At 45.7% G+C, this 20,742-nt stretch overlaps 1 protein-coding gene across 2 annotated transcripts in view; it reads left to right on the forward strand.

Annotated features, from left to right (window-relative positions):
- Positions 1-7,089: 7,089 nt before the first annotated feature.
- Positions 7,090-20,742, forward strand: part of LOC122377485 (cAMP-dependent protein kinase catalytic subunit 3-like) — a 156,940-nt gene continuing 143,287 nt past the window's right edge. Inside the window, exon 1 of one of the 2 annotated variants that reach the window (XM_043357543.1) lies at positions 7,090-7,498. In XM_043357543.1, coding sequence (XP_043213478.1) covers positions 7,372-7,498 — 127 coding nt within the window. In that variant the 5' untranslated portion in view covers positions 7,090-7,371. The remainder of the gene's footprint in view (positions 7,499-20,742) is intronic. The other variant, XM_043357544.1, reaches the window with a different exon arrangement.

Consider the following 20,742-nt stretch of genomic DNA (forward strand, 5'->3'; position numbering starts at 1 on the left):
CGAACACAGCACTGATAGCGTACGTAGCCGATGTGCGGTCACGGCACCTCCAGCTCAGAAAGCCGACTTGTGCGTTGCGTCATTCCTGGGAGGTTGTCTTCTGTGTGAGACCCGATGTTTGTTTGGAGTTAAGTTAGATGGGCCCCACTCATTACATCTCCAGGTGACAAACGTGAAGTGAACGTTTTCGCTGAAAATATATGTTCATGATGTTGAACTTTAAAGGGACCCTCCCACCTTCAAAAAAGTTTATGAATTGGCATGAAAGTGATGTCGCTCGGTTCAGAAAGAGCGAAAACGAATATCTACCAAATTTCACCGAAAAATATTCACCGGTTTTCAAGATATTAGACTTTTATTGTTTACTCTTTGGGATCTCCGCTGTTCCTAGCAACTTTATTTGGAAGCAATAGTTTGGCAGCTGAAAGTGCGGCACTTGTTGCGCGCAAAGCAGCATATACCACCGCGCGCTACAAAACGTTTTAGTCAAACATTTAAAAATCGTTAGATATCTGCGCTGACGTCACACATTCAGAGGGGTATTCCTATGCATTAGCCCCTCTGAATCAAAATGCTGCAATTTTGAAATTCAATATTTCCGATTTAAGGCATTTCTCGATGTTGTGAGTGCCGAAACCGGTAATTGTGAGCCAGGGACCCCATTTTGGCTATCTCAACTCAAATCTAATGTTAAGGTGGGAGGGTCCCTTTAATATGTGATGTTTGTGTGTTGGCAAAGGTTCAGGCTGCAGCGGTGTATGTACATTGTACAGTGTACACCCCCCCCCCCTCTTCAGACTGCGCGGTAGGGTGTAGTCACTCATGTTGATATCGACCACAATGCTCACCAATTTAACCGTTGGAAACTGATCTAGAAACGGCCTCAGTAATATCTTATACGATTATCTCACTTGGCACTTTTCAGTGTCGCATTTTCAGCGATTTTCCCCGTCCCGAGGCAGATTGATCCCGGGTGCGCCACTGCCGCCGGGAAGGTGCAAATCGAGCTGAGGGGAGCCGGGTGGTGACCAGGGTTGTATACGACTCAATCAATAGCAATCAATTCAATCACGACAAATTTGGGAAACCAATCAAATCAATCAAGTCAGAGCAGTTTTCGGGAATTGATTCAATCGACTCAAACGCGACAATGAAAGGAATCAATCAACTCAATCAAACGACTCAAACCAAGACATACATTAGGTTTTTTGCTCCACCAACTTGGAAAAGTGTCCATAGCAGTCTGGTGTACCTAGTCTACCTACCTACCTACCTACCTACCTACAGAAGAAACATAAAAATATTGTCATTTAAAATTATAAATTACCATGCCATTCAAAGTTTCTATGTAATAAGGAAGGATACCTAGTGATGGACAGGTGGATCATGATATTCAAGGTTCAATGGGTAGAATTGGAGCAGAAGTTTCATTTAATGGGTGCAAAATAACCCAGTAGTTGACTCGCCCCTTAACCCAAATCACCACCTTTCACCTAAAAGTTGTCAATTTAATTTTGGCCGTATTCCAGCTAAGTCATCAGGCCATCTACCCCATGTAAAGCCCCTGTCTGTCTCTTAAGTGAGTTATGCGGAGCTCTTCTGAAATGAATCCTGAACGTAATGAACCTAGCTAGGTTTCATGCCACACTGACACCATATGAAAGTGTTGAAAATGTGCTACAAATCTGACAACTTCATTAGGTATGCTTTATGAAGACAGCAGGAAAGCAGGTAGGTACCTACTTACCTGCCTAGATGTGTCACTGGCTACCAACAGTACCAACGAAGGTAGATAGGTACCTGTGAGGTAGGTCAATCATTCCTTCCTTTCCTTATTAATATAGCCTGTGATAAATCTGGTACATTTATGAAATAAAGTTGATAAATTGCAAGATCATGGAGAAGGAAAATTAAAACGCGAAAACGGCACGGTGCGACTGCTTTGCCATAACCGAAGTATGCTTAGCTTTTATAAATCCTTATTCTACGTCTTTTGATTTTTTGGTAAGATGACGTCATTGATTATCATGTAGTATGGTAGATCATCATAAAATAAATCGGTACAACACCACCATAAGTACAATACCAATTTCGTTTTAATTATTATTTCATTTGAAATAAAACCACTATTAATAATATTCGGTAAAATATTTTAAGGAAAATGAAATATATTAAATATGTTATGCTTAGGCTCTCAGGGGAAAAGGATCGACAAACGTTCTACTGCAAATTAAACAATGCAGCAAATTAGCTATTAATTAGGTTACGTAAACGTAATTAGCGAGACGAAAACGGCGCATTTGTTTCAGTTATTTTTGTAGGGGTTTCAGATATTACATAATAGAGTTCAGTGGGTTGTTTCTGAGGAGATGTGGAGATGTGAATTATTTTAATTAATCACACTTTATTAGTATATAGGGCCTTGCACTTTATCATCTGGATTTAAAAAAAAATACGTTTCCTGCTGAGTGCAGAAAGGTAGGTAGGTGCATCGCCAGGTTCTATCACCAGGATTGGAGCAGTTATTGCAGTTGAAAGTCAAAGTTGGCTGTTCATGTTTAGGCCCTGTTCTTTATTTGGCCTTCTACCCCATATTGCAGTTGTGATTACAAGCAGTTTTCAGTGTAGTTTTGTGATCTTTGATGTCATCAATTGGTGTCATTATTTTTCGTCAACTAAAACTTATTTGAAATTTCCATTCAACCGACTCAATCATACGAGTCACTCTAATTTTCGGGAATCAAATCAGTCAACCAGTCGCTAAAGTCAAACGAGTCAGTCAACAAGTCATCTCGAAAAGTCAATCGACTCAATCCAATCAACTCAAAATACGCGTTGAAACAAATCAATCAATTCAATCGACTTGATTGGTATACAGGGTGTCCGGAAAGTCCTGGCGCTTCTTTTGGACGCCGTGTAACGCGCGCTGTGATTATTGGACATTCAGCCAATCATCACAGACATGACCCCTCGTTGATTGCTCAGCCAGGGGTCGTGTAAATATGACCTTGAAATCGTTTTCAGTGATGGGTAGATGGGCGAAGATGCGCCTTGTCGCTGAATGCCTGCGCGCGGCGGCCGGGTGCGACTTGAACGAGGCGCGAGTTGCAGCGCGATGCGGCGTTTTTCGATGAATGGTTTAGCAGGTAAAGGTTTATTTCGACTCGGGAATTCCTTAAAAAATATCCTCAGACCGTTTCGAACGCGATATGGGAACGAAGCAGCATTTCAGCGCGGCAATCGAAGAAAGTGCGGGGGTCTGATGGACAAAAATGTCCCATCATCTTCGTCAATGTCGAATAAATGAATAACAGGCTGGCCCACGAGGGGTTCCTGGACAGCCACATCAACCCGAGGGTCAAGACGACATGCCCTAAGGGTCACTTCGCATTTCAACAGCACAGAGCACCCTCCAACAACGCCGCCGCCATTCAAGCTAAACTGACAGAGGAGCTTGCCGGGCCAGATCACCGTGGGGAAATGAGATTAGGCCGCCTTATTCTCCTAACCTGACCCGCTCGACTAAGGCGTGCTACGCGTTTTTTAGAACAGGATCTAGGCCATTTCTCACCCCAACCTGGAGTCGCTGAAGACTCGCATCATGACAGCTTGGGAGGACCTGGAAATGCCCCGCATCGTCAAAACCCGCAGACGCTTCCTCCCCTACGTCGAGGCCGTCGTCGGCGCCGACGGTGGTTGCATTGAATGAGCACGTAGCGGAAGCATGTGGCTCGGTGTCCCTGGTCATTGTTTTGATCCATTGATTAGTATCTATGAACCAATGGCATTTGTTTTAGAAAATGTTGAAAAGCGCCAGAACTATCCGGACACCCTGTACAACCCTGGTGGTGACACACGCTGGCCAGTTACGCACGTTTGTTGTCAACAGTTGGTGTCGCACAGGGAGAGGCTATTCGTTGTAATAAGGCAGCGCGGAAGGGTGGCCAAGCCCCGAGCCGAAGAACTGGATGTGGAATTTTACGGAGCGGCGAGCGGCGCCGGCGGGCAAACTGCGGTCAGCTGGATTCGTTATCGCAGCTGGGCTACAGACCTCTGCCTCCCCCTCCCTTAGTTGACTCGGTATGCCCTGTGGTGCCGGTAGGCTGTGCACGATGATGCTGATCCCAGTTGTTTGGAATACTGGCGTGTCTGGATGCTAACTGATGCGTAAAATGTGTCGAAATTGAAGACTTGATGTCAACTGTCAACATTATGGGCCGTATGTCTACTTAAAGAGCGCTGCAATCGGCTGAAAAAGATCGATCAAAGGTGAGAGCTGTATTTGAAAAATAGACACGTAACATCACGGTACGCGCAACGAAAATCAATTTCTGACCATCTGGTGGAAGAGCAAGGAGTTTCATTACATCCCTACCCACGAACTGGCCCACCTAGAACTAGGGTGGATTCGCAGTCTCCCGGACGATGAAGATTCTACGTCGTCGGCGGCCAATGGCGTTCGATGCCGGCGGGGGCGGGGCTGCGGCTCTCGAACGGGATCTCGAACGGCTCCGAGTTTGGAGTCAGTCCTGAGTATTTTGGTGACTCTCACTCAGACTCTCGCTGGGACTCTCGTCTCTAACCGATTCTGACTTCACAGCCATTTTCGAAAAGCACCCCCCATTTTTCACCGATCCCAAAATCTCATCGAATCTACATCGATCTCAAGGGGTGCCCGGTCGGAGGTTGGGGGGGGGGGGGCAAGCTGCCCCGCTTGCCCCCCCCCCGTGCCGACGCTAACACTCGGAAACAGTTTTTAGAACATTCGATGATTGGTTTACTCCGAGGTATCCGGCCAGTCTCAATTTCCGGTAAATGCTCTTGACACGGAGACATTAGATGCCGAAATTTCCAGAAAGCCAAGGTTTAGTATGCCGACTATCTCAATCAATCTCAACATCGATACATCGACCTTTGAGATAACGTTGGAAGTTTTAACCCTCGCCCGTAAACGGCGATCTGCCACCTTCGCCCATGCAGGGGGGGGGGGTTGGTGCGACCCCCCCCTTGGCGTTTGAAAACGGAGCGTCGTAGAGCTTAGCGGAAAAGACCAACGGATTGCTCTCGCCGAGATCTCGCGATTGGTGGTATATTTTTTGGTCCTAGGTCAACATTTGACCTACTTTTGACCGGTCAAAGGTCAAATTTTCGGAAAAATAGACTTTTTTCAACTTTCCGCGGCGATTGCGGCAAAAACGGTGGGAGATATGGACTTGAAAACTTCACTATCGTGTTCCTTGATCAATTCTCTATCGTTTGGTATGTATTTCGTTTCCCTAGCTCTAAAAATGGCGCGTTGGGAGCGCCGGAAGTCGGCAAGGTCACAGTCGGAGGAAGAAATTCGAAAAATCAAAAATTAAATTTTTGAAATCTGATTGTATTTTTGGATTTGGGAGGTCTATTTGCTCCCTATAGAAGCTAATATTGCTGCATATTCTCATTGAGGTGACAAGAATTAGCAAAATAGTGGTTCGGGCGCTTTTCAAAAATAGTACCGGACGCTGTTCCTCTTGTGACGTCATAGCTCCGTGACCTGACCTGACCCGGTCAAGTTTCTTATACCATATGATAGCCAATACTTGCCCCAACATGCATGGGAAGTTTCATCACGATCCATCAACCGATGTCCGTACCACCGGCAGGAAACCTCGGGCGTTGGCACTCAGTTTGTGAAAATCCGGCTGGAGGCTGTTCCCTTTGTGACGTCATAACTCCGTGACCTGACATGACCCGGTCAATTTTTTTTTATCAAAAGATGCGCAAGGTTTGCCCCATAAGGTACCCAAAATTTGGCGGCGCTGCGCGCCGCCGTTTTTTCACTATTTCCGAAAAACCTCAGGGGGGGGTTGCACCAACCCCCCCCCCCTACATGGGCGAGGGTTAAGACCGTGCCGTTGTCCAGAAGACCCCCCAGGTGTCTCCATGAACGAATGTCTTGACGGTCCGCGGATTCGATCCGCGCGCTGCACATCAAAAGAAATTCTTGCTAGCGACCCCCCGTCCATGAGATTTCCCAACAACTGCGCATTTGAACGTGTAGCCATGTACTTCTGCCGATCACTGCTAGGCCCATGTACTTCTGCCGGTCGCCGCTAGATGCTGTGAACCGCGAGTTACAGTTTTGTTAATAGGTGTCGCTTTTACCAGTCTCTAAATTGCTAAAGCCTTCGATTAAGTTGTGCGTCCCCCTTTTAACGTTCCGTTCGCTTAAACTGCTGTATTGTTTGGACAATTGCATTGGCTATGTGTATATTAAAAACCATATGTATTCGTTTATTACATTCGATGTTCTCGCCAACATGTGTGCAATACTAGATAACTAAGTTCGTATGTAAAACTATATATGTCTCGATTTTGTGGCGAAATAGAAGAGAAATCTGTTTATCACAGCTTGTCTACTGGCTACACCAGCCAGAAACGCATTTGAACGGCAAAATGCCATCTAAGGTGAACAAACATCCACACTATCGCTGCACATCATCCACACTTGACCAACGTCACCACAAACGCTGCCAATCTCTAAAAAAAGAAAAAAAGAAAATACGACCGAAGTCGTTACTACAGCCTGTCAGCCGCCGCCGCCGCTGGTACAGAATGCCGTTTGTGGCCCCTACGACAAGGCACCTCGGTAGCTCAATGTAGAGTTGCGGTTAATCAATCGAGAGATTGCCGGTTCGATTCCGGGCGCGCCGCGACTTTTCCCATGTACACCAACGTATGGTCTCCAAAGAGACCAATGTACACCAGCGTATGGTCTCCAACGCATTATCGCCAAAGAGATAAAAATGTTGGTGGTTTCACTGAAGCCCAAATAAAAAACAAAATCATCTAATAAAGGGTGGCTCTTTGCAAAGTCGTGCCAGGTGCCTCAGAGACAACCTAATGGGCTTTTCTGTTTCGAATGACTGGGGGTGCTGTTGGGGATGCGGCGCGGACCGCCGCGGCCGGCGACGGACCACTTTCTCCGCGGCCACCCGTCCGTGACCCGGCCGGCCGCCCTGCCGCCGCTGACGTCACGGCTTCGCCGGCGCGATACTTGTCGGAATCGGCGCCGGCCGCTGGACGCGGCTGAGCTGGGCTGCTCGGTTGGCTCAGTTATCTCCGGCGCAGCGGGCCGGCCGGACGCCGCGGGTGGATATACGACAGCGCCCGAGCCGTCCGAGGCGAGCCGACGGCGGACCAGTCGGCGCGGTGAGGTGTGCAACAGGTGGCCGCACGGGCCGTCAGGAGTGAGCGCCGAGCGGCCCGCTGTGCTGCCTGAGAGTGCGCGCTGAGAGGTGTGCCGTGTGCCGGTGGAGTGCGGGCTGGAGGCCGCCCCAGTCTGCAGTGCGGGGTCAGAACGGCCGGCTGGAGGCCGCCCCAGTCGGCTCCATGGCCGCCAGCAAGGTGGCGGCGCGCAAACGACAGGGCAGCCTGCCCAAAGAGCCGCCTCCCATTATCAACGGAGAGGAGTGCAAGGAGTATGCGCTGGACAGCTTCGAGATCATCAAAACAATCGGTGAGGGTGCGGATGACGGGGCCGTCCCCGTCAGCCGTGGACACGGCCATGTGCGCTCCATGGGCGTCACCACCACTAGGGACACTAGGGACATTGTCCCTAGAAGTTTTGAAATAATCGAAAACTATCAGGGACTGTCCCTAGACTAGAAGTATTTGGAGCTCCCTTTACTGGGGACACGATAATAGCGCAACTTGCTCAGCTCTCCGAACACATGCGTTTTGCCTCGCGAACAGTCGTGTCAACATCGCCACGGTAAATAAAAATGCCCGCAAGCGGTCTGCCTCCCCACCATAGGCGTAGGAACAGGGGGGGGGGGCACTTTTCAGCCATTTTATTTTTAACAGAAAACATTCAACATTTCATTTTCGTGTGTCCCAACCACAATTTGCAGAGAAAGGAACTTTGCAGGGAGATGTTGCACATTTTTGGCGAAAATTTTGGTCGGATGTCAACTTCATGGTTATTACGTGTTCTTTTGCATGGCGACGATCTTGGCGGCTGGGACTGCCGTGCGGTGGCTCAGCATTTCCAAAATTTCTTGCTTCGTTCACACCGCTTTACCTTTTAATTTTCCTACCTCATTCTATTTTGTGGACGGCATCCCCGGTGGGCTAAGTGAGTGACGTCAGCACTGAACACGGGTTGGGTCGGTGGCCTGTCGTGGCGGCGGGCCACCGACTTACGTTCGTGCTGCTTTATGTTTATGGTGCCTATCTGATTATGTTACAAGAGGTGGTGCCTAGAGTCAAGCACAATGTGCCTTTGCACCAGTCATATTATTTTCAGACATGGGCACGGATCCCAGACGACCAAACGCGAAAATCAAGATGGCCACTAGATTAGTGGACTTTAACCCGCGCCCTGCTGGGGGGGGGGGGTGTTTGAACACCCCCCCTTGTGGTTTTTCGCGAATATCTCAAAAACGGCGGCGCGGAGCGCCGCCGTTTTTGGTACACCTTATCATACATCAATTCTACACATGTTGTGAAAATTTCAGACCAAGGTCATTCAAGGTCAGGCCACCAGGTCACTTGAAGTGACCCTACCTCATAAAAAGTTTCAATGTCTGTCATAGCTACACCGAGTGACCGATCGCTTTGAAACTTTCAGCGATTGCTGAGAGCAATAGCATGTACAAAATGTATATCTCAGAATTTTGATATCGATGACCTAAGGTCAGGTCAATTTTGCGACCTCCCCATTATAAGTCAATGGGAGAAAATTGAAATACGCCTCTTTTGGACGAAAGACATTATAAACACTCCCAAACACCGAATTACAAGTGGTTTAGACACACTGAACATGGAAATGGTGTCCGTGACCCCGGTTTATGCCCTGAGGTCATCTTAGGTCACGAATGGTATCTAACAGTTTTTCGCAAATAACTTTTGATAGAGGCATGCTAGAGCGATGAAAACGCCTTAGATGTGTTCAGCTCGACGATACGGATCGACTGATATGCAACATGACCCTTTCCGGTCAGGTCATGACCTTGACCTGAGGTCGAATTTTCAAGTTGACCTTTCAAGGTCAAGTTATAGTTCATTCGATGCGTCTTGACGAGAGGAACACGATACCGGTAAAAGTAAGCTCGTACAAGGCTTGGGTCAAAAGTTATTGCAGAAAAACTGTTTCCGAAAAAATCGGCTATTTTTGCAGTTTTTGCCCCCTGCAGGCAAAACCGTTGAAGTTAGGTCAAATCTGAGAGAATTACTCAGAAAGGGCGTTAATAGGGCTATCGAATGCGCTTTTCCGCGGCGCTGTAGCTCTATGGGTTCCCGAGTTATGCGTTGGCTTCTTGGAAATTGTCGACATTCGACCTGGAAATCGGCGAAATTTTGCCTTCAATGACCTCTGGTGACCTGACCTTTGACCTGACCAAAAAATTGACCGAAGTGATTTCGTCATTATTTTTGACGCCCTTTCGAACGCCGCCTTCCGCGTATCGCTACGTGGCCCAGGAGCCGAGTTAGAAGGGGGGGTGTTCAAACACCCCCCCCAGCAGGGCGTGGAAATCCAGGACCCCCAGCTGGGCGCGGGTTAAGCATGGAATTATGGTGGAAAACATGGCTAATAGATGCCTCTCAACGAACCAACTATTTTGCATTCCCTCAGAGTTCACAGTTTTGAGAAAATCCCTCAAGATCCATCTCGGATCCATGGCCACGAATCATGGATCCGAGATGGATCTTGAGGGATTTTCTCAGAACTGTTAACCCTGAAGGAATGCAAAATAGTTGGTTCATTGAGAGGCTTCTATGAGCCATGTTTTCCACCATAATTTCATGCTTGAAGACCGTCAATCTAATGGCCATCTCGATTTCCGTGATTGGTTGTCTGGGATCCGTGCACATGTCTGATTATTTTGTTTTATCTTTGCTATTCATGTTTATTTTTTGATCGTTTTACTAGGTTGGCGATGCGCAATTAACATTCTGGAATGGAATGGAATGGAATAGGGTGGCCTAAATAAACATTGGCGTGAGACCATCAGATTGGTGGTGTTGGGCCCTCAGAGGCGTCGGTGTTAGGCCCTCACAGGCGCCGTTATGGGCCGTCAGAGTCACTGGTGTGGAGCCGTCCCATGCGGATCTGGACCCTTAAGACTGAAACAGACTATCCGCAGTCAGGAAATCGCATGCGAGAGCCTATTCAAATACATGAAGTCACGCTCGCATCAATCTGCATGTGATTGATGCGGGAAGGATTATAATGTATTTGAATAGGCTCTCGCATGCGATTTCCTGACCGCGGAGTCTGTTTCAGTCTTTAGAGCCGACGACTCATATGCCGGCGATGCCGGCCAGCCCCCTCCAAAGTCATATGGCAGCATGGGCGTGACTTTTCCTATAGCCCATAGGGTTGCGTGTTAAAATGCGACTTTTCGCACTCGGTTTTCAAGGTCTCGTGGTGTGGTCATCCACATACGAAGTATGTTAAAAGATAGCTACAACATTTTTATTTCCATTTATGGGATGAAAAGTTCAAGCCCATCCAACCATTTTCGAGATATTCGTCCATATACATATGACCCCATGTTTTTGATACATCGGTAGGTCCTGTGTTCGAATCTCGGCCAGACCAAAACTTTTTTCGTTAATGTGCGTCAAACCATGGCTGCAAAGTAAAGTAGGGGTGAGCGCGCTGGTGATGGAGAGTTGTAAGTTGGCATACCTGACCTTTGATTCAAGCCGGACTTTGTGGCACCAGCCTCATTTTCAGGTCAGGTCAGGTCACTGACCTATGACGTCATAAGTGAACCTCTGCACGGTCACGAAAACGTAACATCGCAGCTCCATCAATGCAAGGAGATCTATCACGGGTAGATGAAACTTACAGAACTTATCAAACTCCCTAATTCTCAAAAGTCGGATTTCTCCAAGGGTCACCTAACGTCAGTTCGGTCAGGTGATCTGGCCATTATAAGCCAATGGGGGAATATAGAGACAGTTATTTTGGCGCCGACAGTGATCTTAGACAGAAAAGACACAAATGGACTCAGAAAGACCTTCCCAATTGAATAATGTGCAACTTGACCTCATCATGAGGTCATGACCTGACCTGACCTTGAAAGGAGGTCAACATCCTAAATTGACCCCACCCATACAAAAAGCATATCATTCGACGTGGCTGAGCATGACGAACACGATGGTGTCAAAATTGCAGCTCTGGTACTATTTTGGGCAACCACCGACCAATCCACCTACTCGTATGCTAATGCTTTTATTATCTATAGACGATGAACACTGAACATTCTCATATATGCAAACATGCCACTTTGGGTTTCAGAGTGAGTGTTTCCCAATCGTGCATATTACATGTTCCACACATCACATTACTGCTCGTTGCAATGCAAATAGGCTTTGGCTCGTTGCAAATAAACTTTGGCATTGAAAGATGTCACGGACACGGTGTTACACTTATCATTGACCACAAGATATCACGTATCAATATCAGTGACATTCAGCTCATCCTCAACACATATGAGACGGAGAACACTACAGTAACCCTCTCAAAGAAGCTTTGGCCATGGTAGGCAATGAGGCATAGCTGCAATCAGGATCTTCGATCTAAGAACACATCAAGATGAGATTACATGCATCACACTTGCAATAAAAACAAACTCAAGTGATAAGTATCTTTGAAAAATCAGGATGAAAGAACATGTACCTATCTGAAAACACAACAAGCATTATCAGAGGAATAATGCATGGTTATTTAAGTGACCTGTTAATCTTAGGGTAGTTCGTTGTAAAGGGGATCTTATAATCTATATGGTCGAGAGATATACCTTCAGAAGGGTTTTCCTCCGTGGTCACACATGTTTGATGTTTACAGAAATGAACACTGGGTGGTGCACACCCTGAAAGTCACAGCTTCACACAAGCTGGTGCCTATGCCGAAAGCTAGGCTTCCTTCCTGTTCAGATTTAGACAGTTGATGGCACCTTTGGTTAGCTTTGTTCGAGGAAGCATTCATTTTGCCAGTGTCGGTAGGGCAGCCTGGCTATATATAGAATCTTGAGCCAGCTGCACAGCATACATGTAGAAGTGCACGTCTTGTCCTTAAAAAGGATCAGAGATATGGCTCAGGAAGTCAATTTCATGTGTGAGTGAAGTGGAATATCAAGAACAGCAACAAAAGAACAAAGAAAAAATAAAAATTGACCTAAAAATTATCTTCCATGTTTAGTTTCAATCAACTAAATCTAACATAATTTCATTTAAACTAAAATTACCAGGATAATGCATAATTATCACAACAAATGCTACTTTTTACTTACTATCCACTTTCATGGATACAGGATGCATGTGTTTTGATTTCATTATCACACCAACACAGTTGTACGAGATGCTTACACAAAGTATGATGTTATTTGTTGATGTTATTCGGCTGGGACAGTGATATTGTATTGTTAAGTTTGTTCAAATCAAAACATCAGCTTTATTTCTTAGTAATGATAGTTTTCATCATCCTGTCAGAGCTATAAAAATATATACAAACGACCAACATAGAAAAGGCAATACACCAATGTCGTATGAGAGCTACCATACCATTGCAAATAGATAAAGCTGGTGTAAGCACTCTTTGCAATGCAATTTATATGCAAAGCATGCTCACAGTTACGTCCAAAGGTGTCTTCATGTCTCACATTTGATAAAGAACCTTGAAACTTCTTTTTAAACACACTGTTAAGTAGCAGTGAAAGAATGAGAAAGCATGAGGCTGCAGCCCACCACCCAAAGTCAAGTTCAGTAATTTGCAAATTTGCGCACAACTGCCCAGAAAGGCATTTAATTCCATGCATAATAAAGAGCGGATTTGTTATGCATACCGGGCCCATGTCACTCCACTTTTGATGACATCATAAGGGGGCCTCAGGACAATACGCACAATCGCTTCAAAGCTACTTGCTAACAGTTGCCATTTTCGAAAATATTATTTTGAAATTAAGTTACAAGTTAAAAAAAAATTGTAATAAAGTTGTTGATTAACCCTCGCCAGGCGAGGGCCTTTTCCATAACACGGACGGCGAGGGGGGTTGGTACGCCCCCCCCCCTCGCGATTGGCTCCTATGGCACTTAAAAACGCCAAATTTTCAGGGTAGGTGGGTCCATAGGAGATCTCGCCCCTGTGAAAATTTGGTGACTCTAAGTCAATATTTAGGGGGGTTTTGGGGGGTATGAGTGCAAAAATTTTGCTAAAACATGTTAAAAGTTTTTCGCTTATAACTTTTTACCTAGTAAAGATAGAGCAAAAATAAAAGCACCAGTGAACTCAGGACGTCCGTGCGCATCGAATGATATACTTTGTTACCAATTTTAGTGAACTCTGGAATTCAGTTGCCGCTAAGCTAGTCCAATTTTCCCCTGACCTTGTACCGTTTTTGTGACCTGGTGACCTGACCTGAAAAGACTGGGACTTCAAATTTTCAGGAAAGGTGCGAAAATGTTGCCCCAGAGGGTATGCCAAATTTGGCGGCGCTACGCACCGCCGTTTTTACGTTATTTGCGAAAAACCTTAGGGCTGCATCAACCCCCCCTCGTCGGGCGAGGGTTAAATCGATGCCATATCTAAAAACTTACTGAAAAATGATTTATTCATAGTAAAAATATAAGCTCGATACGTTTTTCCGTTGCTTTCTTGCAACTGCAGAGGATTTTTAAATCGTCTATATCTTCAAAACCGGCCATTTCTTAGCATATTGCTGCTCTTTTTTATCGCTAGAAAATTAGTTGGACTTTCCAATGAGATCAACGGTTGAGCGATATGTGTAGAGTGTCACCAACAATCTTCAAATGAAGTTAGTCATTTTTACGTTGTAAAGGAATGGAGTACCCCTTGCGAGCATCAGGGGTGACGTCACTCAGGATCTGTCTCTGATTGGTCGGCGGGGGAGTGACTGTACCTTCTATAGATGGCCTTGATGCATACGATAGTTATTAAATAATTAGCCAGAACAATTTGCAAGTCTTTAAATAAAGAGAGAACGCCATGGAACCGCGTGAAACCATGCCTTGTGTATAAATATGAAGCGCAATGTATTGAAACACGAGCGCCAGTTGCGCCGCGCTTGAGCGCAGCCATATCCTGGGATAATTTTCGGTATATAGTTGTAAGCTAAGCACATGTGGAATTTACCTTGACCTCCGCAAGGCATTCGATACAGTTGATATCGAGATACTGCTCTGCAAACTGCATAAATATGGCATATGTGATGAAGCACACATGATGCTAAAATCATACTTGAATGAACGCACTCAATGCGTTCAAATCGATGATACGCAATCATCTATTCTTCCGGTAAACATAGGAGTACCTCAGGGGTCTATTCTGGGTCCACTCCTTTTTATATTATACATAAATGATTTTATATTCATATGTGATGAACACATATCTGTACTTCTATATGCTGATGATACTGCCATTTTCATAGAAGGTGAAAACAGAAATGTAGTTCAAGCCAGACTAAATACATTAATGCCAAAAATAGCTGAATGGTTTGCTTCTAACCAGATGTCCCTCAATGCTGATAAAACGTACTATCAGCTATATGGTAATCAGCCAACAAACTGTGAACTAACAATTCAAATTGATGGTGCTAAAATTACTCGTGCAAACACTGTTAAGTACCTTGGTGTATTTATTGATGATGACCTTAAGTGGAAAACACACATAGCCAAACTCCAAATAATATTATCGAGAAATATCGGAATAATGAATAGGCTCAAATACCTTTTGGGCACAAAACACCTTTTGCTACTGTATCATTCTCTTTTCCTTAGTTATATTAACTACTGCTGCTTCATTTACACAAATACATACCCAACTAGTTTAAATGAATTAGACAAACTTCAGAAACGTGCTGTAAGAATAATTGATGGACAGCCAAGACTGGCACATACTGCACCAATATTCAAGAAGTTCAAACTTCTTAAACTTAGGGATACTGGGCAACAGCAAATGTTGCTATTACTGCACAGAAAACTTAGTGGAAACCTACCAATGGCTATTGCAGAGCTATTTGTAACATCTGAACCTACTGGAATAAATCGTTCCATTAAACATTTCTATGAATCATTTAGATACAAAGTATACAAAACGCATACTTTATCGTGGGCTGGGCCCAGAGTCTGGAACAAAATTATGGTGCCTTTATTTCCCAGACTTTCTACAGTACCAGCTTCGAAATCAGTTATTAAAAAGCTCTCCAAAAGTTTCTTTCTTAACCAGTATCATTGATTCATTCAATTCAGTTTGCATGAAGATATGCCTCGTGTGATAATGTAATTGAAAATCATCTTGGTTATCGGGTAGTTCTATTACCCGTTACCTCCTATTTCTGATTTCTTTCTTTCTTTCTTTCTTTCTTTTTGATTTGATTTAAACTTAATTTGATTTTGATTAAATTTATCTTATTTTTATTTTTATTTTACATTTTGTCTTTCGTTCTTGGCGTTTCTTGACATTACCTCCCGATTGTGTTATGTTACCTTATTTATTTTAAGTAAATTTTATTTCTACACTTGTCACCTCGGAACTGGCCTCTGTGGGCTGTCCGACAACAAGCCTTGCTTAGTTGGACGGCCCTGCAGGGGTTCAGTAACTGATCCTGCTCGAATTTGACCAGAAAGATCACCTTCAACCATCCACTTTATTTGTATGACTGCTCCCCCTCTATCACCTTCCTCCCACTAACATTACCCTGTATGAGTGTGTATCTGTGGGCGTTCCAGGGGTGTAGCAGGGCAGTCACGAACTGTTTGCAGTTGTGACCACTTTGCTTCTCTTATGTTAACATATTAACAGCATGCTCACTCCACAGCTATATGCTTTCTTTTGTTTTTTTCCTTACTCTTAGCAGGGAGTGCCGCGACTTGTCATATTAAGTTTGGTCTGGTGTTAACGTAAGGTTCTGTGTGTCGCTGGGATAGAGGGAGGGCGCACTCCTGGTCACCTATTCATGGGTGGCGGCGTAAAAAAAGCTCCCGATTCTAGTTGTTTTACTAGATGATATAGTATAATTCTAGTATATACTAGGACAAACTTTGGAGTACCCGACTCCTTAGTGCCCTGGTCCCACGCATAAAACACCACATTCACTGGTACTCCCGCACTTCATAGTCCAGTGCACCGTGGCAAGTGGCAACCATCGGATGAGTCAGTCTCACCGCGGCCAGCCTGTCCTGGGCGTGCAGTCAGACGGCGGCAGGCGCGCCCGGAACGCCAGTCCCCGGCGAAAAGCGGTGACGGCATGGTGAGCCGTTGGTCCTTGCTGGCGGCCACACAATCCGCAGGCCAGGCCATGGCTCGCGGAGCCACAGCTGAACAGTAGCCGGAGCAACGTGATATCCGGAACATCACTACAGGTAACTCGCAAAGGCGGGCACTAGTTCGGGCACAAAAGAACACAACGGTAAACACAGCACCCACCACAAGTCGATACCCTGTGACAACAGAAACAGAGGTTTGCCTGGTGCAGGTGCTCTTTATCAAATTATCTCTTCTAACCGGCCTGAGAGGATAGGGCAGTGGTGGCTAGCTGACGGAAGAAGGATAAGTGCGTTTTCCGAAGTCGCAAATCGGCAAGTCAATGGTGCTTTGCATTATCCCCGTTCACAGGGAACCAAGCGATGTCGTCGTGGCCACTCGGACAACACATGGATGTTACACCAATACCAAACTCGACAACTTCCCTTCTGTTTCTGCACAGTCCCAATAAGCCTAACAGCACACCAACTATGATTTCACAGACCAACTTACAACTCTTACAGCCACATCACAGCACAATTACATATTTCACAATCAACAATCTCTTAATCCAGCACATCACCCGGGAACAAAACGATCGACAGGCTTGGGAATCCGGGAACTGTGGCGTGGCGCCGGCACCGGCGCTGAACCAGCGTTGCTGGCGGCCACCGGCTCTACGGCCTCGGTGACGTCTGCGACACCAATCGCCAACCCAGCAGCGACATCGGAAGGAACCGTCACAGCGGAGTCATCAACTGCAACTGCAATGCCTGTCGACAAGTCATCAGTGACGTCCGTCACGCCAGCAGGCTCATCAGCGCCTGAAATGCCGAGAGGAGCCGATGGGACATAATCATCTCCTGTGGGCCACACAGTCTGTGGGTGAGACGGACCAGCTGGCCCGGCGGCCAGCGGAGAACCTGCAGTCCTCCCATTCGGCTGGAGGGCATCTCTGGAATCAATCGCCTCTCCGGCCGTCACATTCCAGTCGGGCAAACTGCAGGGAGGCAATCTAAAATAAGATTAATCTAATTTCAGATTATGACGTCACGAAAATGGGCGGAGCGATGACCATATAAGGAGTGATAATCAATATTTAGATTATATTTCCGACATGTCAACATTCAAACCCTCCATATCGGTCGAAGAAATGCTCATATCGGTGAGATTTTTTGCTGAGGTACAGACGAAACTCGATTCTACAGATTGCGAATGGACCGGCACATTTGAAATTGGACTTTGGGAGTTAGGACATGAATAGTCAAGGTTACCGAGGAATGGGCAAGTGCATTCATCTGTTTTTACTCCTGTTTTATCGTACTCATTAAATGTTCAGAATATTTTTTCGGCATATCTGAGATAAGAAATATTCAATTATTCAATCCCACTATGAAAAGATGTGCCAAATACAACGCATTTATTGCAATTTTGCTACGGCGATTTACGGCCGCGATCTAGCGATGTCCGTGGCGCGGTGTATCCCCTCGGTAATAATTTTTTCCCGACGGTGTTTTTCGATGGAATGGTCCTTAAATGGTACCAAAATAATGGTAACATCTTATTCACCCAACAAAATTAAATTTGTGAGGTAGAAGTGTGGCGTTGCCGCGCTATCAGCGTACAAAACCGGTGAGTGTGTTTGATACGAAAGTGACGCAGCTCTACCCTCAGTCATTTCAACCTAGTTTTTTCGCGAGATATTGTAAGACATGACAATTTTTTGTTATTTTTGACAACTTTAGACATCATTAAACAAAACCTGAATCTTTGGTGCCATTTCATCAAATACCTTTGTCTGAGTGAGTAGAAATGAGTTGCTCGGACACCTCCCTGAAAATGTAAACATTGTATCATGCTGTCATATTTCCAGATATAATCATGTATTTAGATTGTTAATATTTTTTCTTGAAATGTCAGTCTATGTGTGTGGTTTGGGGTGCAGTTTTTACTTATAGTTGCAATGCTTTGAATGTTATATGGGTATTTTAACCCGAAACTCAACAGTACGTATGAATTATTCAAATTTGCATGCCCGGGGCCAAGGCAGTGCCCAAGAGGGCTGCAATATATGGCATTGCTGGGGAATCAAACAAGGTACCTAGGTACCTACCCTTCCAATAATTGTTAAGGGCCATAGGTCCCAAGGGAGACCAAAGCTGAGTTACCTCTGTGATTACGGAAGTGCTGCTGGCAACGACCTGGGACGAAATCATTATTAGGCCAGGTGGTTGTACATTAAGTTGTTATTCCACATTCACACTGCCTTGTATACCTTATAAAGGCTTTTGAGCTTAAAAAACAAATATTTATTGCTAATTTCTGTTGTTTTATTATCTAAAATAAGTTAAATATACTTACAGAAAGCCTAGTAATGTGCTGTATTTTTCTTTTCTGCGCTAGACTGGCTATTTCCCTGCACACGACGTGGCACTCCAGCGCCTCTTATTGTATCATAATACTGGGTTTTATATCCCCTCAGATGCTAAATATTATAATCTTAATTTAGATTAGGCCAGCTGCATGTAATCTAATTTAAGATTATTCAGCTGATTGTGTAATCTAAATACAGATTAGTCAGCTGACGACATAATCTTATTATAGATTATTTCCCCATTGAGGCTGATTTTTTAATCTTAATTTAGATTATGTTCCCATCATAATTCAGGAACCCCAAAAAATTTCTAAGAGCTGTTTTGGTGTTTCAGAGGAAGTTTGTTATGTCAACTTTGCTTTGTGAAAAAGTGATGTGATTCTGTCACTCCTTGGCCACTACACAGCTGTTTCTGCAAAGGGCTGCTCAAATGCCCAAATATGGGCATAAAATAATCTAAATTTTGATTAATCTATATTTAGATTAGCTCCCTGCAGTTTGCCCAACTGATTCGGGTTATCAGTCCCTGAAAAGGTGAGGTCACTATCGGGGACCGGAATCACTAAGCCGTCGGGTCTGGGCTTCAACCTGTTATGATGCACAATAACTGATTTTCTGTCACCCAGCAAACGAACTCTGCAATTCAAATCCGACAGCTTCGCAGTCACAATAGCTGCCTTCCACGGCCTGACGAGCTTGTAGTATTCACCACGTGGTACTACAGCTTTGAACAAATAAACAGGGTCACCAACCTCGAACTGATGCTGTGTCAGCTTCTTCTCGTAAAGCCTCTTGTTGCGCTGATGTCTGCTGTTGGAAGACTGGATAGCGATGTCGTGGGTCAGTTTCAACCGTTGCGTGAGCTTCTCCAGGTACTCGTGACACAGTGGCTGTTTTGGCCTTCGTTGACGGCACCTGAAACTGAAGAGCGGCAGGCATCGTTGGGTTCCTGCCGAAGAGCATAAAATAAGGTGAGTAACCAAGCGACGAATGCACCTTTGCACGGTAGCCCAACATCAATAGCGGATGGACATCCCAGTCATCATGGTTACCGTCCAGATGCTTTGAAAGCATTCCCAGAATGGTTCTCATCATGCGCTCACATTTAGCGTTACCCTCCGGATGATAGGGGGAAATCTTAGCTTTCTCAACGCCTAGCAGGCGACAAATCTCTTCGATGAGAACTCCTGTGAAATTGGCAGCGTTATCAGAATGAATTCGTCTTGGGCAGCCAAAACGAGAAATAAACTGATTCACTAGGACGTCTGCTAATGTTACTGCCTTCATGTCTGGCACTGGTTAAGCCTCACACCACCAGGTGAAATGGTCAACAACCACAAGCAAATGTCGATTGCCCTGTGAAATAGTCGGCAAACCTGAAAGGAAATCGATTGAAATGGTCTCTAGAGGCTCCTCAGCGTAAAGCTCGCCCATCGACGATCTCGGTCGGGGCACTGGGGCAGCTCTCGTGTTGCAGCGCTCGCATCGGCTGCAGAAATCCTTCACGGATTCGTCCATATTGGGCCACCAGAACTCGCGTCTGGCAGTCGCGACAAGGGCCTCAGCACTGCAGTGGCCTCCAGCTGGACCTGCGCGCAGAGATGTCAGCACACCGGGAACAAGTTGCTGCGGTACGACCAGCTGCAACTGCTCCTCTCCACCTGCACGGGCACGATACACACGGAACAGCACACCGTCCAGCAGCTTCAGGCGGTGCCACTGTCTCAGCAGCGTCACAGCGCTGGGAGTCACGTTCGTCGATCTCGGCCTCTTTCCTGTGGACATGTGTCTCGAAATGTCAGCTATTGCAGGGTCCTGGTCCTGCTCGTGGCGAAGAAAGCCTTTTGACCACGACCCAGGAGACACTCTCATGACCGGGACACTCTCTGGTGCAGTTTGAGTCGCGGCATCCTGGGTCACCGGCGAACGTCGGCTCATGCCTCATCACATCAGCTGGTATGTTCTCAGACCCTGGACGAAAGATAATCTCGAAGTCATATTCAGACAGTATCTCCAGCCATCTCGCCAGCACTCCTGAGGGATTTTTGAAATTGAGAAGCCAGCGAAGGCTTGCATGGTCAGTCCTCACTTCAAAACGCCTACCAAGCAGGTAGTG

Source organism: Amphibalanus amphitrite, unplaced genomic scaffold (genome assembly GCF_019059575.1).
Source record: "Amphibalanus amphitrite isolate SeventyFive unplaced genomic scaffold, NRLGWU_Aamphi_draft 000045F_arrow, whole genome shotgun sequence".
Taxonomy (NCBI): Eukaryota; Metazoa; Arthropoda; class Thecostraca; order Balanomorpha; family Balanidae; genus Amphibalanus; species Amphibalanus amphitrite.